At 37.9% G+C, this 26,453-nt stretch overlaps 1 protein-coding gene across 1 annotated transcript in view; it reads right to left on the bottom strand.

The window, feature by feature from the left end:
- The window catches only part of Top2b (DNA topoisomerase II beta), a 63,480-nt gene extending 37,496 nt beyond the window's left edge, over window positions 1-25,984 (bottom strand). Inside the window, exons 1-7 of the mRNA XM_075988631.1 lie at window positions 25,762-25,984; window positions 8,546-8,701; window positions 7,103-7,193; window positions 5,596-5,659; window positions 2,025-2,170; window positions 1,409-1,506; window positions 578-790 (exon numbers count right to left, since the gene is read on the bottom strand). Of these exons, the coding sequence (XP_075844746.1) occupies window positions 578-790; window positions 1,409-1,506; window positions 2,025-2,170; window positions 5,596-5,659; window positions 7,103-7,193; window positions 8,546-8,701; window positions 25,762-25,809 (816 nt within the window). The 5' untranslated portion in view covers window positions 25,810-25,984. The remainder of the gene's footprint in view (window positions 1-577; window positions 791-1,408; window positions 1,507-2,024; window positions 2,171-5,595; window positions 5,660-7,102; window positions 7,194-8,545; window positions 8,702-25,761) is intronic.
- Between the last annotated feature and the right edge of the window lie 469 nt (window positions 25,985-26,453).

The following is a 26,453-nucleotide window of genomic DNA, read 5'->3' as shown; positions in this document are numbered from 1 at the left end:
ACAGCGAAATGGGGCATAGACATGAGAACCCCAGAAACTGACAGCCAGCAAGCCTGGCATTTGCAGCACAGGGCAGTGGTGCGAATAACAAAGAGGCTTTGTCTCAAGCAAGTTGGAAGGTGAGGTCAAAAGCTGAGATTATTCGCTGACCTCCAAATTCACAGAATGGTGTATGCGCACACACACGCACATGTGCGGACACACACACACACACACATGAAATGTCTAGTTTCAAGGACACAAGGAGTGGAAGAGATGACCTGAGGTTAAAGACTTATAAAGTCTTTAGCTATATGTGAATTATTAAATTACATGTTACCTCAAACCCTATGGAAATTAATAAAAAATTCAAAAGTATTAAATTATACATTATCATTAAATCTATTAAAATAGACCTTTTTTTGAATGATCATAGGACAGACAGAAGGAAAGAACACATACAAGAAATAGAAATTACTTAGCAAGATGACGGCTAATAGATTACATAAATCAACAATCAGACAAGATTTGAAAAACAAGATATAATTATTTGCAGTCTACAAAATAACACTTAAATTTCGTTACAGAAGACACTTACAGGCAACTTCTTTCCATTGAACATGACCTTGACCCCTTTACATGAACCAGCCAAATCATATGCTCTCCTAGTCATGAGGGCCACAATGTCTTTGTCAAGTTTTTCCATCTTAAACTTGGATAGATCTGGTTGGAATGTTATACATGTATAATCTTCACCATCAAAATGTTTAATTTTGGCTTCAGAAGTCTTCATCATATTATTCATCCATGTCTTTAAGAGAACATATAAATATTTCTTTAATGCGTCCAACTTTTATAACACAGACTTGGCTCACAACACACTCATTTACTACAACATTTATATTTTCCACCCTCACAACAACAAAACACCTTGAAACTGCTTAGTACTAAGGTCAAAAATTGTAAATGTTATATTTATACCAGGTTGGTAATGAAAATAAACTGCATAGCTTTTATACAAAGGCACTGAAGCATCTTCCACATTCAATATGCCCCCATGGACTTTTATAAAAGCAAACAGACATGTTTATCTAATAAAATTACTTTAGTTTATGTAAAATTCAAAATACTTTTCCAAAAACCTACCAACATTTCTTAAATAGGAAGCATAACTCAGCAAGGAATTTCTCAAGTATTCTTTAAGTGGTTACATCTGTTAAATAAAGCGCCCTGCCTTAAGAGAATGATAGAGAAGCTATATAAAATCAAGAAATTCTGATATCTCTTTGGTGATTGACTAATACTTTTAAAATCCAAACTAATTTTTATTTTTTAATTTAATTTTTAAAAATATTTAAACTTCTATTATCTAAGCAAAACAATAAAACATTTTTAAAGAAATGAGAAAATGGACATATTACTATCATACCTGCTTAAAACTATGTTTGTATTCTTTGCAAGCCGTTTCTACTGTAAACTTTGTACTAAAAATATTACAAAGTTTTGCACCATAACCATTACGGCCCCCTGTAAAACAAGTTAGATATAAAAATTTTAGTTCACGTTATTTTGAAGGAAATTTATTAACTGACCTATCACAGCGCAAGTCTAACAGAAAACACCGCTATTTGTTGTGTCACTTTTTCTAACTACTGACTGGAAGTCCTATGTTTATGATTTCTTATACTAAAGAAATATTAGGATTTAGTAATACGATAGGTACTATACAGCATACAATATAGTATCATTAAAGACATGATTTTCTACTCTCATAATTTAAGAAAATAAGAATCTTTTGATAAAGTAAGTCTAGGTGAGTATGAAATCTGGACTTCTAACAAAGTCACTTCATTTATATCCACTTCTTGGAGCCTTGGGCTTAAAAGCAGCTATCAACCTACTGAGGCAACAGTGTATTTCCAAAGTACCTTATTCCTGAGTCTTTTTCACAGGTTTCCTTATATGAGACGCTTTAAGAAATGGAAATTTGGAAACTGTATGTTAAGAAAAAGATACTTATCATCAAAGTTTCATTTAGACTTTACCTGTAACTTTTTTCTCATCATCATCATAATTACTCGATGTTAAAAGCTGTCCAAAGATCAAAGCAGGAACATAAACTTTCTCTACTTTGTGTTCTACTACTGGAATGCCTTTCCCATTATTCCAAATGCTTATAATATTAGATTCACTGTAAATACATAAGCAAAATTTAGAACTTAAAATCAAATGTTAATTTTCACAAAAAGCATTGAACTACAAAATAAAGTTGGTTACAACCAAGATGTAAGTCACTATCAACTAGAAAACACTGGCATTATATTGATGAGGACATATACTTGAGTACTAGAGACACAACCAATGTTAGAATCAGTGAGATCTGCAAGATAACACCAAAAACTTTCCTAGAAGAAGCCTTTCTCCATCTCCAAGAAAAGAGTAAAAGAAGGCAATGTAAAAAAGTGTGGTGTAAACAGTGCAAAAATGGAAAATTACAGATCTTTTAAAAAAAACTTTCAATTGTTTTTGTTTGTTTAGCATATATCATTTATAATCAATATGATTATTTGTCATCAATCATCATAATTTCAAAAACTTTAAGTTTGGTACTTTCCTAATATGATTACAAAATGGGACTTACACTGATAGTACCTCTACTGAAAACAGTTGAATTCACAAAAAGGTATATTTTAGCACATATGCTGTACGACTTGAAAGTGTTTTAGGCTTTCAGCTCCAAATACAGGAAGAATTGCCAGCTTGAAAGAAGAGTCAGAACTCTGGCCAATGCGCTCCCCACATGTTTGTTCTGGTGCTAGAGTACAAACCCACGGAATCCACACATTTTAAGCTTATACTGAGCTACAGTCCTAATCCTATTTGTTTGATTTTTAATCAGACAGATGTTGGCAAATGAATTATTTTAATACTAGCCATCTAATATATAATAAGCTTTAAATTCTCCCGTAGGTTGTACTGAATTCTCTAACTTCTAGAATAGCTGCCACACTATTGGCATGGGCATGTCTTACTGCTCATTCATTTCTATGTCATTTACAATCAACATTTTATTCTTTCCACCACAGAATACTTTGGGGAACCAGAAGAAAAGCTACGTGGGACAGTGTAAGTATTACTTTCTCCTTCCTGCAGGACATTCACAGGCACATATGCACAAAAGAAAGTTCAAAAATAAAAGTGCCATATAAAAATGTTAATCACTTAAAAAATGTAATCACTTAATAAACAGCATATTTCCCTCCCTCGAATTCTGCTTCATGACTTCTTAAATTGGAAACTTAAACAAAATTGCAACTCTGAAAAAACATTCACTTTAACAAAAACATTCGTTTTATATGGTTATGTGTAGTTTAAAAAATAACCTAATAATAGAAAATTCATAAAAGTCAAAATGTTATGGTTAAAATACAAAATAAATATATAAGACTTTGCAACTTGTAACAAATGCTTGTTACAAGCTTTAAATATATGCTAAATCCAGAATTTAGAAAAAAGGCTAAATGAGAAACGGCTGTGCAACTCATACCAATGATTTATAAACAAAATAAAAATCAAGAAGTGAAAAGTATGCCCTTAACCCTTTTTATTTGAAGTAGTTAAGAATTTTCTACAAGAGGTAATTAAAATAAGGTGATGATAAATAAAATCTGACATTTATCACTAAAAATTCAAATAAATTTATGCATATGTCTCACTCATGTCTACACAAGAATATTTGTGGATTATAAGGGAGTTAAAAAGAAAAACATTTTAAGCATCAAATAATCGGGGGGAGATAAAATGTCAAATGTATGTCTTCTGTCATGTGCAAAGTCTAAATTTAAGCACACATACACACATGCCACACATACTTACACACAAAGAAAGAAAAAGAGGAGAGAAAAAATCAGAACAGTAGAGGACAGAAGGTGAGTATGAACAAGTTATGATACACATATATTAAAAATGTCACAGTGAAACCCAATATTTTGTGCCTAACTAAAAAATTAATAAAACAAGACTGGAAAGATGGCTCAGTGGTTAAGAGCACTGGCTGCTCTGCCAGAGGTCCTGAGTTCAATACCCAGCAACCACATGGTGGCTCACAGCCATCTGTAGTGGAATTTGGTGCCCTCTTCTGGCATAAAGATGTATTCATATATATAAAATAAATAATCTTATAAAAATTAGTAAAAATTGTTATTATAAGACAATTTCTCTGCAGAAAACATAGTAAGTTGGTAAATAAACTGCTCACACACTTAACTAGTCTACAGAGTTATTTATTGTACAGCTCCCTTCTTTTCTCTTTGTTGAGATTACTAAAGGCATTTTTTTAAGTACAACACTGCTGACTTTAAGTAACTAGAATTAATATATAAGAACTAAATGATAGCAACTATGTCCATCAAAAACCCATGTAAGAACTGAGGACAGTAGCACATTCTAAAGCAAAAAGATGATAAATTTGAGGCCTGTCTGAACTATCCTACAGACAGAACCTAACTCAAAAGACCAAAACAATAAGCAAAATATTTTTTAAAAAAGCTCCTTTTCCTTAGTTTTACACCTGAATCATTTAGTTCTGAATTTTACATAAGTTTACAGATAATTAAACATTCACTATGCCTCACTCCCTACTAGCTCTCTTCAGAAAAAAATATAGTGCTTATTCATTACAATTAACTGATAATTTCCTAAACAAAGAAGAAAACGAATCATGTTAGCTAGAATTCCCTTGAAGAACATTGGTGTAATTCTTAACTTACAAGTACCTGTATATCTAACTATACACAATCTCAAGAATATATTAGTAAAAATGATCCAAATGAAAAAATATGATAAAATAAAACCCACAAATTTTAATAGCATAATTATAAGGAAATATTTTTTATATTTTGCAATTAGTTTCATGGTGCAATGAAATACTAATTTTTTGTTTTATAGTTATACTATCTATATGTTACATAGTTTTACATTGATCTTAGCCATGCCCTCAGAAATTAAATTACTGACAATAAGACTATAAACAAAACTTAAATGACTAAATTACTACTGACTTTAAAAAAAGGCAAAAAGCTTTCACAAAAGCATGCTGATAAGAGACAATACAAAACAAAAGTTTCTATGAAAACTATTTCATGTTCTCTCCCCACTCCTTCCATACACATCTTTACAAATACGGTCACCACAGTGAAACCTAACTAGCCAAACACCGGTAGGCATTCTCTAATACCCAGCAGTATTTCATTTATTAACTAAGTCATATATAATGGAAAAAGCAGAATTCTAGTCATGAAAAATAAATTTATCTCATGATTTCCCCAGAATATCACTAACAATCTCAGCCTGGCGTCCTGAGGAAGGAGAGTACGAAGGAAAGATGGCCACCACTCTAACAAGTAACCCGGAACCAATGCGTCAAAGAAAACTGGTCGAGGAAATACTTTCTGCGGGAATGAGCATGAAGGACAGAGAGGAAACAAAATCATAAAGTCCAAAACAACAGGGAAACAAAGCCTTAGAGCTGTGCATAATACACAGTTGATGGTAAGTTGGGGATTACCTGAATAAAACTGCTTAGCACAAAAGAAATCAAACTTGGAATATACTTACGGATCAATAGAAACCTTAATACAGGTCATGTTCTTGTCCCTCTGCTTATTGTCAGCAGCATTGACTACAAGATTAAACATCACAATGAGTAATAAGGCACACAGGTTATACAAACTTATAAATACAACTATATGTGCATCCCAATTTAATAATAGCATTTGCAAGTAGTGACAGTTGATAATTATTAACTTCAACTACAAAAATATTTTTCTAAATAAAACTAAGTTTTACTTAGTAATTCTAAATACTATTATGTTACAGCAAGCACATGCGTGCACACACACAAAAACACCCCACACACATATAAGGCAAGGGGGGGTGTTTATTGATTGCAAATATAAAAAAGAACAAAAACATCTAAATATAAGACCTAATCCAAATTTAAAAGTAAAACATATCATTTACTTTATATCTTGGTGACAAAATATAGTTAGTTACTTTATCTTAATCTCCTTCAATAAACTACTTAATTTATATGCAGATTAAACTGGCTAACTAGTTCTTTTTAATGACCTTATGATTCAAAATTCTAAATCTTAAACTAATTATATTTTTCCTTCATAAAATTAGTATCTTAAGAAATTATGGGGCTGGAGAGATAGCTCAGTGGTTAAAAGCACTGCCTGCTCTCCCTAAGGTCCTGAGTTCAATTTCTGACAACCACATGGTGGCTCACAACTATCTGTAATGAGATCTGGTGCCCTCTTCTGGCCTGCAGGCATATATGCAGGCAGAACACTGTATACATAATAAATAAATCTTAAAAAAAAAAAGAAATGAGCACAGACATTCAGTTTCCACATTAAAAGATCATGCAATAAACCTAAAATAGCAGCATCCAGCTAGAGGCCAGTGTGTGAGTGCAAAGCATGATCGGGTCTACCCTGTTACTTTCCCCAAGGACTTATAGGAAGTTCAGAGATCCACAAAACCACAGTCTAAGAAACCTCAAGCTGTATTAATGAGCTGAGCAGAGAATTTCTATAAAGTCCAAAGCTAAACACTTTTGCAAAGTATAAATACGGCCCAAGTCACTAAGGCATAGCTACTTCCTTTTAATTGTATTAATCCAAGGATTTGGAAGGGAACAGAAGTTACTAAACTAAGCTGCCCAACAGAAATACCTGAAAAACTAAATTTACAAGTCCAACCCCGAGTTCACACAATCTGCCAAGATAAGCCCTGTGGTCCTCATATGTAACATGTTCCCCAAGTAACCGTCATGTTAATAAGCGCCCAGATAAGGGCACACGAGAGTACAGTTCTCTGTAGGACTACAAATGCAACACTCTAGTTCATACAAGAACAAACAGCAGCAAAAAGCTTCCAGCAAAGAAATACAGAACTATTACAGTGGGGCATCAATTTTCTAAAGAACATACATATATTAAATACAAAAAACAGCAAAATACTTTTTTAAATTATGCTGCAAAATTTGCTTGAGATATATAGAGCCAATACACTGTCATTATAGAAAACACGCATTACATCCTAAGGAAGTACTCACCCAAAATTTCATCAAAGATCTTGTATAAGCCTGGAACAAAGGTAACCTCTCTGCAGTTCATTCCTACATCTTCATCATACACCCACATCAACTGTGTTAAGAGAATGATTCAAAATATGTTTTACTCCATAAATCCCTAACTCCAATTTACATAAGGTAAATCCATATTGTCAACAAGGTATAGAAGTTCAGGTCTGTAATCTCAACACTAATATGAAGCTGAGTAAAGAGAACTGTCACAATTTGAGGCCAATCTGGGCTACATGTGAGTTAAATGCTAGCCGGAACTGCAAAGCGAAACCATCTCAACAAAAGAAGAGAACAAAAATCCATATTGTCATGTTCCCTATTTAAAACAGGCATTCAAAGTGGAGCATGTATAACTCCAGATAGAGTCAAGTTTAGTAGTGACAGTGAACTTAACTAAAACTGAAAACTTATTCATTTTGTATTGCTTGTATTTCATTCACATATAAAGTCAGTTTTAACTTTATAATAGCTAAGTAATAGTTTGTGTGTAGCCATGTGTAAGGCTTTGGATCCAATCCCCAATGCCAAACAAAACACCTCTGATTTCAGTTTCTTTGATAGTTTCAGAAAGCATAAGTTAGCAGTCCTAATTCTAACCATTCTACAGAAGATGGGGACCCCAAATCCAATTCCTAAGGCCTAGAGATTTTTCTGTTTTTCTGTCCAGAACTCAGAACCACTAGGGACAGTACTTACATAAGTTCAAAAGTATGAAAAACATCTATTTACTTTATATTTTTGTTTCATGATTTATGTTTATACTTTAGACTAAACAGAGTATAACAATGAAGTCTGACTTCGGGCTTCTCAAAATTGTTAGAATCAAACAGAATAATATAGGTAAACCAAGCCTACAGTAAACATAAATAAGTCAATTCTAGAAGGTACCACTATTAAACCATGGTACACACTGTATTGAACTTTCAAAAAATTCTTATGGCAGCTGGGCATGTTATTACATGCCTTTAATCCCATTACTGGGGAGGCAGAGGCAGGTGGATCTGTGAGTATGGGCCAGTCTGGTCTAAGAGTAGTTCCAGGACAGTGAGGGCAGTAACACAGACAAACCCTGTCTCAAAACACAAAACGAAAAATATTCTTATAGAACCATTTTATTCTACACTTCTGTATTCTGATGTACTTATCTCCATAATGTAATGAATAGATTCCCACTTCTCCTAGGTATCTCTCAGAGTTCATTTTATTTTGTTTTGTTTATTTTCTGGTATGAGTTTCAGGCCCAAGGCCCTGTGCATTGTGAGTTACATTCTTAGCTCCTCTCTCCCTTCTTAATCATGATCAAAGAGACATAAAATCACAGGCTTGAAAACTACATAACCACAATTTTATTGAAACATTGAAAAAGAAGATATACATATTCCCTAATCTCAATCAATTTTAGAAAGAAATTACCTGGGTCAATGGTTCTACGGATCCAATGTATGTATCAGGACGGAGGAGAATATGTTCAAGTTGGGTCTTCTTCTGGTACACTCTCTCAACAGACAACTTCTTTGAAGAATCATTTTTGTTTGCTGTTTCCAATTCTTCCTTTTTTGCAGCATTGTTCTGATCAAAAAGAGTCTAAAATTAACCAAAATATCAAATCTACATACCCTACCAAGGGCAAACTAAAACGTGCATGGGAGCATGACACCCATCGTTCAGTCACTGAAATTCATGTCCTAAATATCACTGTTACTATACAGACTGCCTTACGATAATCAGTAAGACAGGCCCCATGTCTCTAAGATATTAAGTTAATGTTTTGTGTTCCTCAAGACTTCCCAAAGGATTCGGGTTGCAGACAGGCTACAGAATCCTAATAAAATCTGAGTGGCTCTGAGGATCGCCCAAAACAGCCTATGTAGTTAATAAATACAAGAGGCAGGTGGATCTCTGGGAGTTCAAGGCCAGCCTGATCTACAAAGTGAGTTCCAAGACAGCCAGGGCTGTTGCACAGAGAAACTCTGTCTCAAAAGAACAAAATAAATAAGTACAATACAGCCAAGACTAGCATGGTTTTTATAACGTTCTCAAGTTGCTCATGTTAGTAGATCATGGCAGTTTCAGCTCAGAGTGACCCAATAATGAGGTGCCTACTGACTCATTCCTCTGCCAGGTCCAAGGATCTAACTAAAGCTAGGTAATGGTAATGGTAACCATTTCTACAACAGCGGAGAACTAAATCAAACTTCCACATCGAAAGACTCCCCTGTCTTCCTCACAGTAACAGAACATTTCCTTCTAAATTCTATAACGCTGACTAATATAGCATCTCACTAATAAAGGGATTAATATGGTTATTTTCAGTTTCTTAACATAAATATAATACCATGTTTGAAATTACTTCTTTAAAATGACATCATATATGTTTAAAAATCAAAATGCATGCCTTTTGGGTAACCTAAACAAAAATAAGACTTGTATATATATAAAACAGAAAATAACAAGGAAATTCAAATATCAACAGCAACTTCAAGGCCTTAAATTTTATATAATACTAAAGGCATTTAATAATGTTTCAAGTACGACTACTTTTACTGATTTTTACTATAGTCATATTATCTTTCATTTATATGTTTATCCATTAATAGTGCTCAGTTAAAAATAGCTTTGTATAAATGAAAGTAATTATTCCATATGCTTTTCATATTCTATTTCTGTCCAGAGTTTTATGATGAAATAGCTGACCAGAAATATAAACTATATTTTTAAAATACCAGTTCCTAATTTTGTAATAATGTTCTCTGCTATTGTGATGTTTATAGAAGTAACCTATTTTTAAAATGAGAACTGCGTTGGTTAAATTTGTCAATTTGATAGAATGTAGAATAACCTAGAAGACAAAACTTGTGGGTGTATTTATGAAACTGTTTTAAAAACAGTTTAACAAAGATGGAAAAAGCCTACCCTGAAAGTCAGCAGTATGCATAAAACACAAAGAATAAAAGGAGAAAGCAAGGAGAACACCAGCACTCATCTCTGTGCCTGCCGGATGCAGACGCAATATGACCAGCTCCCTTGTGTTCCTTGTACCACAGTTAGAGCCAGTCTCACGCCCAAAGTAACCCCATTCTGTCCTCCTGCAAACATTCTCATCCATTTTTTACAGCATAAAACAAATTGGTCTAATCACTAAACCCTCCAACTGTACACCAAAATATACCCTTTCTTCTTCACGCTGCTTTATCAAATATTTTATCACAGCAATGGGAGAAGTAATAACTAACAAAGGTTCTCGGAGTAGTTAGAACAATAATCATAATAAAATCTTTGTCTATGTACTTTAAAATGGTAGACCTACCCAATGAAAGGAAGGTGATTTTTTTTAACCAATAACTTAAAAGGAATAGTCAAAGTATATGGCTATTGACATAAAGATTACAGATTTACAACAAGTACACAAATCTTTCCAATCAAGTTTACTTCTCTAAAACAAACATCATTCTAAAGAAAATATTTTCAGGATTAACTCAATCAGAAGTTAGTGTCTACCAATTTAGATTTCAAAATTCACCTTAGGAGTTTTTACTGAACTGAACTGAATCTGGAGATGTGAATAAAGGCCTGCCTTATGCCATTTTCAACAGTTGAACCACATTCCTGCACCTTTCTAACAAATGGTTGGCATTTCTCCAAAATGGCTAGAAGAGAAAAAGAAGTGATCTGAATCTACCATATCCCATTGTCATTCTTGCAAAGATGACACTTTGAAAATCAGAACACAGCATAAAGTCAACAAGACTGAAGATTAGGAAACTCCAGACCTCCTTTCCCCACAGAAACAGAGTTTATACTGTAATATATGAACCATTCATCCTTGTAAGAAATCCAGAAACTGTTAAGAAACTCCCTCATCCAAGGCCACGACCCTTCCTCAGCAAGGCAGAACAGAGAGGAAACACAAGTTCTTTTCCTAAGTGGGCCTCCAAAGGGAAAGCAGAAGTGCTACCAGAGGGACCATTTGCTGTCTTGCTTGAAACTAAGCAAGCACAGGCAAGAACAGTTGCTAAATCAGGAGCTACTGAGAACAAAGGAAATCAAAATAATTTGGTCCAGCACCCAGAGTCCGTAGTTCTAGGAATATACATTAGGTGGAGCTCTAGTACCATAGCTTACTACAATGTGTACAGGATGACCCAGGAGGGCAGAGGAGGCAACCACAGACTGCCCTAAATATAGATAGAGACATACCTCATCAGTGAACAAGCCCAGAGGTCATATCCCTGGGAAAGGTTTGCAAAGTCCCCTGACTCTCTAGATGGACTAACTAGCTAGAGAAACTACCCAGAATACAACCTGAAGAAGAGGAAGCTGAGCTTCGAAATGCTAGAGCCCCTGAGAAAAGGAAAGACAAAGAAAAGACATTCAAGGGACAAATTAAATCTCCACAGCTTGCCCCTTAAAAAATGTGGTGCTTCCATCAGTAATCCTAGCACTTGATAAGTTAAGGCAGGAGGACTGCTACAAATAAAGGTCAGACTAGGCTAGAGATCCTGTCTCAAGAAGGAAAAGAGAAGGGAGGGGAGGGGAGGAGGGGAGAAAAGAATGGTAAAGAAAGGATAAAGGAAAGGGAAATAAGATAATGCTCAAGGAACCTGTACAGATGCACAGCTAAACAAAAAAGTCAACAAAATGATAAGCAAAATGAGATAGTCAATGAAAAGACTCAAACATTTCTGAAACTAAAGAATACAGTAACTAAAAATACACAAATACTCAACTAAAAATACACAAATACTCAGCAACCTGGTCAACCTCAACAAAAAATAGAAAATATAAAGACAGAAATTTCAAAGGCAAAGAAACCTAAATAAAGAAAAAAATAAAGAATTAAAAAAAAACTTGTGGACTACCATAATCAAACAGAATATATACTACAAAACGTCTCAAATAAAAAGATAAAAATAAGTCAGGCAGTGATGGTGAATGACTTTAATTCCGGTAGTTGGGAAGCAGAGGCAGGTGGATCTCTGTGAGTTCTAGGCCAGTTTGGTCTACAGAAAGAATTCCAGAACAGACAAGGAACTACACTCACTACACAGAGGAACCTGGTCTCAAAAAAAAAAAAACAAAAAGGAAGGAGGAAGATGTAAAGAAAGAAGGAGGAGGAGGAGGAGGAAAAGAAGGGAGGAGAAGGAAGGGGAGGAGGAAGGAGAGAAGAAGATAAAAACGGGAAGAACTTTCCAAACGTGAGGAGAGGAAATGGACAAAATTAGGAAGCTCACAGAATTCAAGCAAGTACAAGCCTAAAGGAAGCTCTCCGAAGATTATAACCAAACTTTCAAAGTCATGGAAAGGGCTACAGGCCCATCCAGGAGGCCATAAGTTCAATTCCCAACATCATAGGAGAAAAAGTCACAAAGGAGATAATCTTGACAGCAATACAACAAAACAAATTATTCATATACTAGAGTGTTTCATTGGGTTATCAACAGATACATACTAGAACAAAAAAAGTAGGGTAAGACATAAAAACCTAACCAAAATATCTGGCAAAACTGCCCTACAGACATTTTTTTAAATAATGTTTTTTAATATTTAGGTTATAAAGAAGAAAATAAATAAAAGCTGAGCAAAGTCACTGATGAAAACCCATCAAACTGAAGCAAAGGTCATAAGAAAATATAACCCTTCCTAGTAACAGCAAATACAGAGACAAATATAGAACTTTCAACATTAATGTAAGAACATAATTACTTTAAAATATGGTATAAATGTTTAAAAACTATAAAAGTAGTTGTAAATCTATGTTAATAGTATGCAGCACTAAAAAACATAACTTGTGCTATAGTTTCTTGCCCAGTTTTATCTCTAAGCACTTATCATCCCAATTTTGCTCTAGTCTATGTCTTTTGATTAATTGCTGATAACCTAATAAAACCTTGTGGTTTAATAAACTGGGTAGCAGAAGTATGTATATAGCTTTTATATGCAACTTGTCAAGCTAAAATCAATTTAAAATTGAATGTTATCCCTTTAAGCTATTTTATGTAATTACAGCAATAACCATAAAGAAAATATTGAGAAAACAGAAGATGAGAAGAGAAAGCATAACTCCACAAAAGATGACCGCAAAGAAGAAAAAATAAACAAAAGAACTACAAGATATAAATAAAAATTAAAATTCCAACAGTAAATCCTTTCATATCAATAACTTCCTTAAGTATTAATGAGCTTAATGACTGTTAAAGCATATATTAGCCAATTTGTTTTTTTTAAATCCAACTACATAGTTCCTGCAGAGACACACTTTAGAACACATGGGCTCCAGGAGAGACGGTGAGGATATGTCCAAATAAAGCAGGATACCATAGATACATTACACCAAACAGACTAAATGTGAACAAAACCATGACAAAAGACAAAGATACTTCACCAGGAAGATATCATTGCTGTAAACGGACATATTCCTAACACTGGAGTAAACAAATATATAAAGCAAACATCAAGAGAGCTAAAGGGAGAGATAGACAGCAATATCGTGATAAGGAACTCCTCCACTCCATGTTCAACTATAGATAGGACAACCAGACCAAAAGTCAATGTGAAAACAAGGACTTGAAGCATAAGACAAACCCAGCAGACATATACAGAAGACACATTTTTTTTTCAAGTGCACAGAAAGCATTCTTTGACACAAACCAGTTGTTGACTCATAAAATAAGTCTCAACAAACTGAAAAAGATTGAAGATGTACATCCTCTCTGTCTATAATAGAATGAGACTAGAAATAAATAGAAGGGAAACAGAAAGTTCACAAACAGTAGAAATTAAACAATGTACTCATTAAACTATTAAAAAGTCAAAAAAGAAATCACAAGATAATTTAGAAAATATATGGGAATAAAGAAAAGCAAAAAAAAAAAAAAGCACCAAAACTTACAGGCTCAAGATAAAGTAATAATAGCACATTTAAATTTTTAAAAACGAAGATGTTGAATCAATAGTGTACATTAAGGAACTATGCAATGAACTAAATCTAAACTCGAGAGGAAATAATAAGACTTGAGTCCCTCTGCCTTATGTCATCTAAAGTGGAAAAAGTGAATGCTTGCTAAAATATATATATATATATATATATATATATATCAACTATATATATACAGTGAACGCACCACCTAAAGCTCCAGAGAAGAAAGATCAGCCAAAGGCCCAGGTAATCTAGCTGTGTAGCACGCTGGCTAAAGGAGAAGAAATAAAGAATGCCAGCAGCAGAGGTGCTGGCATAGGCAGCTGTTAATGATAATGTATCTCACTGTATCTGGGGCTTCACTGCCATCTGGTCACCAAGACCACTTCTTTTTTTTTTTTTTCCTTCAATAAACAGGATACTGAGTTTGGAGTTTAATTCTTGAAACATTTTTCTATAGGACCAAATTTATAATAACATCCCCACAAAGATACATTCCAGTTTATATTCAGACTGTTCCTGCCCAGGTTTTTTTTAATTAATTTATTTATTTATTAAAGATTTCTGCCTCCTCCCCGCCACCGCCTCCCATTTCCCTCCCCCTCCCCCATCAAGTCCCCCTCCCTCATCAGCTCGAAGAGCAATCAGGGTTCCCTGCCCTGTGGGAAGACCAAGGACCACCCACCTCCATCCAGGTCTAGTAAGGTGAGCATCCAAACTGCTTAGGCTCCCACAAAGCCAGTACGTGCAGTAGGATCAGAAACCCATTGCCATTGTTCTTGAGTTCTCAGTAGTCCTCATTGTTCGCTATGTTCAGCAAGTCCGGTTTTATCCCAGGCTTTTCCAGACCCAGGCCAGCTGGCCTTGGTGAGTTCCCGATAGAACATCCCCATTGTCTCAGTGTGTGGGTGCACCCCTCGCGGTCCTGAGTTCCTTGCTCGTGCTCTCTCTCCTTCTGCTCCTGATTTGGACCTTGAGATTTCAGTCCGGTGCTCCAATGTGGGTCTCTGTCTCCTTTCATCACCTGATGAAGGTTAATATTCAGGAGGATGCGTATATGTTTGACCAAGACCACTTCTGAGAGACCTGCCTTGTTTACAGCCAAAACAGTCCCACTGTTGGTTCTCTGCCCTGTACCTGGGACAGTCTAGACTAGCTCTGTTCTCAGTTGTCGCCGAGTGTAACATATGTACAAGAAATCATGTCATTTGCTGTCTCAGAGGAAAGTTTTTTTTTAAGTTCTTAAAGTCAATGAAAGCAAGAGTTGTGTTGTTTTGCTTTTTAAGAGCAACAAAATTAACAAATGCTTTTTATGATTTAAATGTGCAATGTCCCGCACAGGCTCATGTTTCAATGACTGTTCCTAAGCTAGTAGTATTATTTTGGGAGGGTCAGAACCTCGAGGAGGTAGGTACTAGCCTGCATAAACAGGTCAGTAAAGTAGGCCATTGAAGGTTACACTTACTGTTGGTACTAGCCTCAGCCCTTATGTGAATGACTCTGTCACACACTCTGTAATCTTCCCTGCTACAGGAGACTGAAATTCCTTGAAACCATGAACCAAAATAAGTCTCCTACTTGAAGTTGTTTGCCAGGTATTTAGGTCATAGCAATGTAAAAGTAACTAATTTAAAAAACTGGTAACAAAGAAGCAGTAATTGCTATGCCTAAATCTGAAGTTGGTTTAGTTCTTTGGAACTGGTTTATGGGAGCAAATTGCAAGAGGCTTGATATGTGAACAGAAAAATCCCAAAATGCTCTAAGCAGAGTTAATGGGCACTTCTAGTAGGAGTTGGAAACGATCAGAATAACAACAGACAGTGAAGCCTGAAACCAAGGTTTCAAGTGCCAACAAGGACTCTATTGGGAATAGGCTAGAAACCATTTCTGTACATTTGGCAATGAATTTCTGCATATTTTGCTGTACCCTGGAAATCGGAATGAGGATGAATTTAATATACTAATAATTTAGCAGAGGAAATTTAAAGAAAGCAGAAAAACTTGGGATGTGGCATAGTTATTGGCCAGGCTAGCAGAGCATGGGGGTGGGGGTTGTTTGGGCCAGAAAAAGAGCATTAGCGGAACGAGAGGCCATGACAGTCAAAAAGAGATCAGAACTGTTCCAATGAAGCTAAACAATTTACACACTAGGACAACAACAAAAGGACTTTAAACCATTTAAGAATTGTTGGCAAGGGTCTTGGATAGGTGGCTCAGAGGTTAAGATCACTGACTGCTCTTCCAGGGGTCCTGAGTTCAATTCCCAGCAACCACATGGTGACTCACAACCATCTATAATGAGATCTGGTGGCATACATGGAGGCTGAATGTTGTATACACAATAAATAAATCTTTAAAAAAAAAAAAGAATTGTTGGCAAAACTTCACCCACCATAGACTCCAGAATATAAAACTACAAAGTCATTTAAAAGACTTCCCTTAAAATAAAATAAAATAAAATAAAGGGTGCTCTGGCCACTCGGGCCATCTAAGAATTGTTTCTCAGGTACAGCTGTCCAGGGACTCAAAGGCCACTGAAGTTATGGTCCAAAAGGCACAGTTTATGTCTAAAATTATCACAAGAGCTTAGCATTAACAGAATGATTCTGGTTTTGCAGATATTCAGAACTCAGGAATTACAAAAATCACAAAATATTCCACAAAGAATTTGAGAAAAGCCTATGGGACCAGGCAGTGTCTGACAGGGTTGGATTCCCTGCAGGAGATAACCCATAGAGGACTATCAAAACTGTGACATTATTGTTTCACTTGAAATAGAGACCCCAAGAAAAACTACAGGTACTAAGTAACCCATGTGGGCTTCAAATGGCTAGGACATAAGGGTAGGTCCACTCAAGTCCACGGAGCTTACATCACGCAACTACAGGCCCGTGCTGCTATATGTGGGGCTCCAAGACTCAGCATTTGTCCTGTGGACCTGTGCTGATAGGTTTGGCCTTTTCTTAGTACTCCTTTGTTCTTCATTTTTGGAACAGTAATATCAACTGTGTGCTAACGTATATTGATGTTGGTAATATTTTTGTCTTATAAGGGGTCAAAAAGATTGACTTGTGTCTAAGTAGAGACTCAACTAGGCTTTTGATAAATGTTAGAAGATGGATTGAGTACACTTTGCTTTGTAAGATGGCCATGAATCTAAGAAAACCAGGGGTTTTGCCATGGTTTGAATGTGAAATGCCCCCCACAGGCTCAAGTTTGAATGCTTGGTAGTATTAGTTTGGAAAGCAATGGGACCTTTATGTGATGAAGTCTAGCTGGAGAAATCTGATCACTAAGGTTGTGTCTTTGAAAGATCCCTGGGCCCAGTTCCTACCTCACTCTGCTTCCTGCGCTACCACCACCATGTGAGCAGTCACCACTACAAGCTCTGTCACTGCACCTTCTCCACCGTAACACTGAAATCCTGGAACTATGAGCTAGTAGATCTGTCCTCTCGATTTTCATCAGGCATCCCAACACAGCAGCACAAAGGAACAAATATACTTTAGCTAAACTGAGTTGTTTCCAAAAGGGTGTGACTGAAACTAAAACAAGGAACATCACAATTTATGCCACAGGAAGGTCTTCTAAGGGACAGCTAAAATTATATGCCAACCATTAGATAACCTAGAATCAACTGCTGAATTTGGGGGAAAAACTTAAGTCATGCTTGATCATACAGAAAAAAAAAAAGAATCTAACAAGGGGGAGAGATACCTAAGCAGTTAAGAAAATGTGCTACAGAGAACATGGCCTACCAAATCAACTAAGCAGAGCTCACACAGGCTCAGAGACTGAAGCAGTAAGCACAGGGCCTGCATGGGTCCGCACCAGAACCCTCTGCATATGTTAGAGCTGTTAGATTGGTATTTTTGTGAGACTCCTAACAGTGGGAGTGGGGGTATCTTTCACTCTTTTGCTTACTTTGAGACTTTTTCCTATTGGGTTGCCTTGTCCAACCTCGATATGAGGATTTTTGCCTTATTTTATTGTATCACGTTTTGTCCTGTTTGGTTGCCATTTCTTGGAGACCTGCTCTTTTCTGGAGAGGAAACGGAAGGGGGGGGGTGAAGAAGAGAGGTGGGAGAGAGCTGGGAGGAGTAGAGGGAGGAAAAACTGTGGTCAAGATATATTGTATGAGAGAAGAAACTATTTTAAATGAATAAATAAATATGAGAAAGAAACAAAAAGAATATGCGCTACTCTTTAAAGGGACCCAAGTTGAGCTTCCATATCAGGTGCGTCATAACCACCTGAAACTCCAGCTTCAAGGGATCTTTTTTTTTTTTTTTTTTTTGGTTTTTCAGGACAGGGTTTCTCTGTGGTTTTGGAGCCTGTCCTGGAACTAGCTCTTGTAGACCAGGCTGGCCTTGAACTCACAGAGATCCGCCTACCTCGCCTCCTAAGTGCTGGGATTAAAGGCGTGCGCCACCACCGCCCGGCTTCAAGGGATCTGACACCATCGCCTAGCCTCTACAGCAGCAGTTCTCAACCTATGGGTCGGGACCCCCTTGGGGATCGAGCAACCCTTTCAATGGTATTGCATATCAAATATTTACAATTCATAACAGTAGGAGAATTAAAGTTATGAAGTAACAATGAAAATGATTTTATGGTTGGGGGTTCCCACAAAGTGAAAAAGCGTATTACAGGGTCATGATGTTAGGAAGATTAAGAACCACTTACTGCGTTACAGACGGCCGTATACTGTGTTACTCAGCACAGTCATATACATGTAAATAAAACAAAATCTTAAAATGAAACTTCTATCACTATGGACATCACATAAATTTAAGATAACTGAGCATTTTTAAGTTGCTTAATGGATTATCTAACTACACTATTAAGTTGAGCATGATGGTATACACCTGAATTCATAGCACTTAGGAGCCAGAAGCAGGAGGATTGCCACAAATTTAAGGCCAGCCTGGGATACAAAGCAAGTTCCAGGGTTAGATGGCAGAACTGGTTAAGAAGAATTACTGTTCTTACAAAGGACCTAGGTCCAGCTCTCAGCACCCATATCATAACCATCTGTAACTCTAGGGCCAGGGGTCTGAGAACCTCAGTCTCCTAGGCACTGCAACCACACGTATGCATAAAGGCACCGACACATTCACATAAAAACAACTATAATGTTTGTTGAGCAAAGTTACAAAAGAATAAGAGTCTATTTTGTCAGAAAAATCATACAAATACATACATGCATAACAGAGACTATGGACATATACCCAACAGAATGCCAAGAAAATTTATCTATAGAAAGTATAAATGTGGGTCATTTTATTTTTACTTTTGATATATTTTCTAATTCTCTCCAATTAATTCAGAAGTGTTAAAAGCTTATTAATTCATGCATGTGAAAATAAAATTAAACTAGAGGCACTGTTTATACTAGTTATCATGTCTGCAGCCGAAACTTTCTCGTTATGATGTGGATAAAAGTAAGTAAAAAATAAAAATACAAATAACACTGGCAGTCTTGGCAAAGGAGAAAGCAGAAAGTAACATTTCAGTCAACTTGCCTTTTATGTTCCCGTTTTCAGCAATGTATGAGCAGTACCCATTGATTCACAAGCCTCAACACTGGAGGTTCCCACCAAACATCTACAAGCTTTTCTAATAGGAATCTCCAAGAAAAGCCTCATTTAGTTCCTGGAGACTAGCAGAAACTTAACTCTTGAGATTACTGGTCAGGCCACTAAAAATCAAAATCTAGAGGCTTGGAGAAAGAAATAGCCCCTCAGTTAATTAATGGGATGATCCTATGCCCACAAGAAGATGTAAGTACAAATCCCCTTGGCTGAGCAGAGAGTAGCTACAGGAGAGATAAGGCTTTCTCCCCTGGTTATCAACACTACCTCTATCTCTAGAAGGAGATGTGCCCAGCAGCTTAACCAGTTTTAACACTGTTGCTGAAGACATGAAGAACAAGAAATTAGCTTCAACAAACACACATTTGCAAACTCCTATCTACACATTTCCTTCAGAAACACCCTCCCAAACCAAAGGGCAAACTAAGCTTTCACCATGATAAAAGGCAGGAAGACACTTATCACAGGGTTAGAGATGTATGTTCACTCATGTGTTGTGCACCAGCATGATGGGAGGTATCTGGGACATTCCAATACTTTCATAAAAGCTCCACCAAGTAGATGCTGCCGTTATGATTCCCAGCCCACAACTGCCTCTGTCACGTGCCTATCAGCTTCTGACCCATTCTCTATTCTTGTTTCCTTCTTGACAAACAAGAATAACAGCTTTTCTTTAAAATGGGGGTCTGTTTGTAGTCAGGTTTTAAAAAGATACACAAAAGGCTTGCTTTTAAAAATTACACTTAGTAGAATATAACTCTCAGCATCAACATTTAACAGACCTGAAACTACAGGAGACCAATCTTACTTCTCCTTACATTACAAGAAGGACTTCTAAATACTGTGAAGTTACCACTACTCGGGAATTGGATGAGGAACATTGCTACCTACAAGTTATGTATGAATGATAGATTCAGGAAGGTATCCTATGAATAGCCATTTCATCAACAATAACTGAAGGTAGATATGTATGCAGACCTTTGCTACACATGACAAAGGATATAAACAAGGTCTCTGAATTTAGAAGTGTATGTTATTGTTAAGATAAAATTATCATACATGAACATCCCCTAAAAACTTATGTTTTATGATAAAGTAACAAAAGTTCAACTTTTTAAGTATAAATTAAAACTATTTTAAAAAGCATGAACTGAAAAATAAGTTTGATGAGACTCTAAACTAGCCTTAAAGAGCAATTAAGATTTAGACTACCAGCCAGAGGATGGCAGTGGTGCACACCTTTCATCCCAGCACTAGATCTTGCAGAGGCAAGCGGATCTCTGTGAGTTCGAGGCCAGTCAGATCTATAGAGCTAGTTCTAAGAAAGCCAAGGCTACCAAAGCAACCCTGTCTTGAAAAAATAAAATAAAAAAATAAAAAGTAAAAGATTGAGACTGCTAGTGAAAAGGAAAACAGGCATTCCCGACGAGATGAAACGTCAATGTGTAAAGGGAACGGTAGAAAACTAACCTCAATGGATAGGACACACAGAATATGAACATAGACTTGCATTAATGACCCAGTAAAGTTCTTTTTTTTTTTTATTTATTATTATACAATATTCTGTCTGTGTGTATGCCTGAAGGCCAGAAGAGGGCACCAGACCTCTTTACAGATGGTTGTGAGCCACCATGTGGTTGCTGGGAATTGAACTCAGGACCTTTGGAAGAACAGGCAATGCTCTTAACCGCTGAGCCATCTCTCCAGCTCCCCCAGTAAAGTTCTTAAAGCAAAATTTTAAACTGTTTAAATCTAGTGATGTTTCTTTAATTAGCAATCCATAATATGGACCAGCAAGATAGTCAGTGGTTAAAAAGTTTGATCCCAGGATTCACATGGTAGAAGGAAAAAAACCAACTCCCAAAGGCTGTCCTCTGACTTCCACACAGGCGCTGTGGTATGTGTACCCATGCACATATATACACAATCAATTGATAAATACAATCTTTTAAAGAAATAGCCACAGACAGAAAACCACAACTGATCAAAATGCAGAGTTGTGGAGCTCAATCCCAACTGATTCATCTGCAACACAACTCCTGCATCTAAGGCTCAGGGATACTGAAGGACAGACAGCAGAAAGATTGTTAAGAGCCAAAGAAACAGGAAGCTTACTGTGATATGTCTCCTGGGACTCTCAGAAGCTATCTCAATGAAGTCTCACCAACAAGGCTGCCTAAACATGACCAGAACAAAGCTGACATGTACAGGCATGTTAACTAACATGAAAGGGGATAAACTCTGGAGGCCTCAACCCCAGACAACAAAACTACAGACAATGAAAGTATGCTGAGATGGTAGAAACAATCTTCCCAAAAGAACACATCAACTAGCTGGTTATCCAACACCAAACAGACCTGAAAACATACATACAAGAAACATTATATGGATTGAGCAGACTGTATTTATATATTCAGGAATATACACATATCCATACATACACACATATATATGTAACAATTAAAGAAAAAAAGGCTAGGAATTTGAAACCGAGCAAGGGGAGGTACATGTAAAAGCTTGGCAGGAGGAAAGGAAAAAAAGAAATGATGTAATTATAATCTTAAAAAGTGTACTTTTAAGACGGGCGGTGGTGGCGCACGCCTTTAATCCCAGCACTCGAGAGGCAGAGGCAGGCAGATCTCTGTGAGTTCGAGACCAGCCAGGTCTACAGAGCTAGTTCCAGGACAGGCTCCAAAGCCACAGAGAAACCCTGTCTCGAAAAAACAAAAACAAACAAAAAAAAGTGTATTTTTAAAAATAGCTACAGTAAAAATGTATGTGATATATGTCATCATCTTTTACTGCATCATAAGATAGGAATACCTCAGTCTCTGGTGTTTAGCGGTGGTCCTAAGTTTTAATTTCTTATTTACCTATTTATCAAAATCATATATTAACAAAGGCATTATAATAAAATGTCTTATAAGAATGGGGTTTTTTGATCATGCAAGGGAGAGCTGGAGGTTCCAATCAAACAGATATATTTTATATATTTTTAAAGAAACTATGTTGTAGCTATATTTAAAAAAAAACAAACAACTTTCACAGATAAACATAAAGTTTATAGATAAATTATTGTAGTTCTAGGATTTGTTATTTCAAAGTAATGAGGAGAAAGGTGGGTGACTCTGAGTTGAATTTTACTGAAGCCTGATGATACATGCATAGTATACTATTATATACAGAATATTATTCTATTCTGCTTACCACATTTTTATATATTTTGTCACTTTATCTATTATAACATTTTTATTTTATTTTTAATTAAAATAAAATTACATTCTTTCCTTTTTTCTTCCCTCCCCCCAAGCCCTTCCATGTTCCCTCATTATATTGTTCAATCTATCAAGCTAGAATATTCATTGAAAAGATATAGTAGTCATAAATTTATATTCTGGTATTTTCACAAGCATTTGCTATAACCTGATATAAAGATTATCAGAATGAAAGACTAGCATGCTCTATTAATCAAGTTTTGCAGCTAAAAGTTCAAGAAACTTGACTGATTGCTTTAGATTAAAAAATAAAATTAAAAAAAAACTTTCACGATCTGTCTATTTTAACTTCAAATAGTTATAACATTTTTTAAATTATTAAAATTTCAGCTAACTGTAAACCAAAATCAAATCAAATGAACTATTATAAGTAGAAATTAATGAGTGTTAAACGCCACTCTGTTGTGTTGTTTCTGACTCTGAAAGGCAATCTTTCATCACAAGACAGTTCACATCATGACACACTGTCCTAAGGCTACACAGCAACTCCTTGCTCAGCAGAATATAGTGGATTAACTCCATTTTTGTATTATTCACAAACAGGTGGCAACATAAGACTAGCTTCACTAAGGTGAGCACATGCCACTGCAATAAGCCTCCAAACTCCTATAATGGAAATTTAATTTTTCACCTAGCTAAAATATCTCATGTAAAGTCAACAGTAAACTATTATTCCTGAATGTGACTTTCTTAAACTGTGCCAGTAACAAACATTAATTCATCACTGTGAATTCTCAATGCACTGCTAAGGAAATGGAGATAGAAAGATTAAGTTCCCTGAAAGTCTCACCTACAATATGTATTGTAGACAGGCTCTGAACCTCTATCAAAGCCCTTATCAACTCACTGCATCCTCCCCCAGTGAAGAAAACCAGCCAGGCCCGGAGGGACACTGACTGTGTGATTTCAGCAGGCAGGAAGCTCAGGAAAGAGGATCACAAGTTCAAAGCCCTTCTAGGTAGGTGAGTGGGAATATATACTCTCCTCTCTCTTATACACACACAAGAAATTAAAGCAGCCTACAAGGTTTATTACAGACATAAAAGATGCTCACATTACAAACATAAAGCAAGCACCAAACCTGAAAGAGGACTTCTAATGTGATTGTCTTTTCAACTAATTCAACAAAAATATACTTTATAAGACCAAATTTGTATTTTACTGCAATCCCATAATCTATTTTATAGTAAATTTAACCAATAAGTCTATTTTAATTTCAAATAATTTTTTCTAATTTTGAATGAAACTACACAAGGTTTGTTCTACTTCTTATGAAAATTAAAGTTTTTCCATTGAGCATTAAGGAAAAAGTGTACCATTATTATAAAGCTAATAATAGCCAAATTAAAATATTGCTACCATAAGCAATAAAAACAAACAATCTAACTGTGGCGCAAAATGTTTGCCATAGTGACAGAATTTAACATTGGCTGCTCTCCCAGAGGACCTGGGTTCCAGAGGTCCAGGGTGGCTTACAACCATCTGTAGCTGCAGTCCCTGAATATTGATGCCCTCTTCTGGCTTCTCTAGGCACCAGGCATGCAAGTGGTGCACAGACATACAAGCAGGCAAAAAAACACCCATACACACAAAACAAAGTAAAAACACTTGTCACTGTGGAACCAAATCACAGACCAGCCCACTCAGATCTCAGTGCTTCCACTATTACGGGGGACATTAGCACATGATCACGCTTCGTGTTCATCTGTTTGGTTTTAGTAACAGAGGCAAGGGGGAGTCACTTCAATCTTTCTTCCTATGAACACATTCCCACTAAGTTATTAACTTTCCTTCTCCAGTCATACTCTCATGCCTCCTTATCTAGTAGTAATGCACATATTTCCAGAGTTTTGCAGATAAATTAATCTGCAAAAAAACCTTGGCCACAGTAATGCAAATAGTTAAGTGGTCCTGCTGCCCATTAGAACACCCTTTTTACAAGCAATACTCAACAGCAGGCAAGACGGCTACTCAAGGCTCATCTAAACCTCAGCCAAACAAAGAAAACAAGGAACAAAAATGCCAACCAATACTAAAGTTCCTTGGTGTATTCAAAAGGCGGGCAACTGGGATCTTCGGGAAGGAGTGTGTTAAAGTCTCTAAAATCTGTCAATTTTCTGTCCCGGCTACCCCCCCCCCCCAACTGGGCTAAGCGCGGCGTCTTGTTTGGGACATGACCCTAGTCTGAACTCAGTGCTGAGTAAGTGAAAGGCTGGAGTTATCGATCTGTCGTGGGAACCCTGCTCTAACTGTTCCTGCTGCACTTGCTGCTCCCCCTTCCCACCGGGAACCGAGCTCCTCCCGCAATCCTCCAAGTTCAGGCTCCAGCACCCCTTCGCCTCTTGGGGACATCCCTCGGCCCCCACACGTTGTACTCGCAAAGCTGACGTAAGTAAAGCTCTTCTTTTAGTAATCCCCACCGGCAGATGGACCAGCTGCGGTCTCTAACCTGCTGTCAAAGTCATCCCAAATACCCTCTCGGCTGTGGAATGAGGCTGTCCTCGGGGAGGCGCGCGCCGCGGTGACCATTGAAGTTCACGTCCCTCCGGGACAGGCCTCCGGAAGCGGCAGCATTTGGCACTCGCACAGGGCCCAGGTTCTGCACTATTTTCTGGTGCTGTGCTTATATGGAGGCCCGCGCGATCGGGGGGTCCCCCACGTCTCGGTGTGCACCCTGAAGTTTCAGGCGAGCCTTCTCCAACAGCCTGGGGCCCCCGGTGGAGACCAGAAGCAGAGAGAAAAAGGCAGGCAGGGCCCGCCAGGGCGCCCGCCGCGCTCTCAACCCCCGCCCCGCAGCTCCCGCGGCCCACGAACAATGCGCCCGCCTGCGCCCGCTGCACTCACCACCCAGGTCAGCGCCCCATCAGCACCCGCGAGGCTGGTCTTGGCCATGGCAGCACCTCCCGCGCAGGCCAGGGGCTGCTGCTCGCGCTCCGGGGCCACCCGGGCCCGCCGCTCGCACCGACCGCTGCGCGCCGCGCTCCGCGCTCCTAGCCGCGCCCCATGGCGGGCCGGAGCCGCTAAGGAGGCCGCGCCGTCCGCCGCCCTCAAACTCGAGCGCGGCGCCCGGGCCTAGAGCGCAGCCGACGGAGGGAGAAGAGGGGCTGGCGGGGCGGGGCGGCCTCCCGGTGTCCAGGCGGAGGGGATGGCGACCGAGGAGGAGGTGGCGAGGGTCTGCAGCGGCCGGCGCGGGCCGCCCGGGAGGCGCGAGCCGGAGGAGCCCCCGGACGCGACGGAGGCGCAGCTTCTCCTCACGCCAACCGAGGCCGCGGAGTCCTCGCTGCGCTCGCCGCCGCCACCGCCTCGGAGGCCGCCACCGCCTCGAAGGCCGTCCAAGCGGCGCCCGACCCCGGTCCTCTGGAGCGCAGGCCGAGAGGGACAATAAACAGAGCCGCCGGAGTCGCCTCCCTCTAGTCCGGCATAACACCGCACACACAGGCGCGCTCCGGGAGGGGGAGGGCGCGGCGGCCACCCGGCTGTCAGTCAGCCGGAGGCCGTCCAATCACGGCCTTGGAACGGCAGCCCGTCAGCCAATC

Source organism: Microtus pennsylvanicus, chromosome 10 (genome assembly GCF_037038515.1).
Source record: "Microtus pennsylvanicus isolate mMicPen1 chromosome 10, mMicPen1.hap1, whole genome shotgun sequence".
Taxonomy (NCBI): Eukaryota; Metazoa; Chordata; class Mammalia; order Rodentia; family Cricetidae; genus Microtus; species Microtus pennsylvanicus.
The sequence above is the reverse complement of the archived record's forward strand: the minus strand, read 5'-3'. Positions and strand labels throughout refer to the sequence as shown.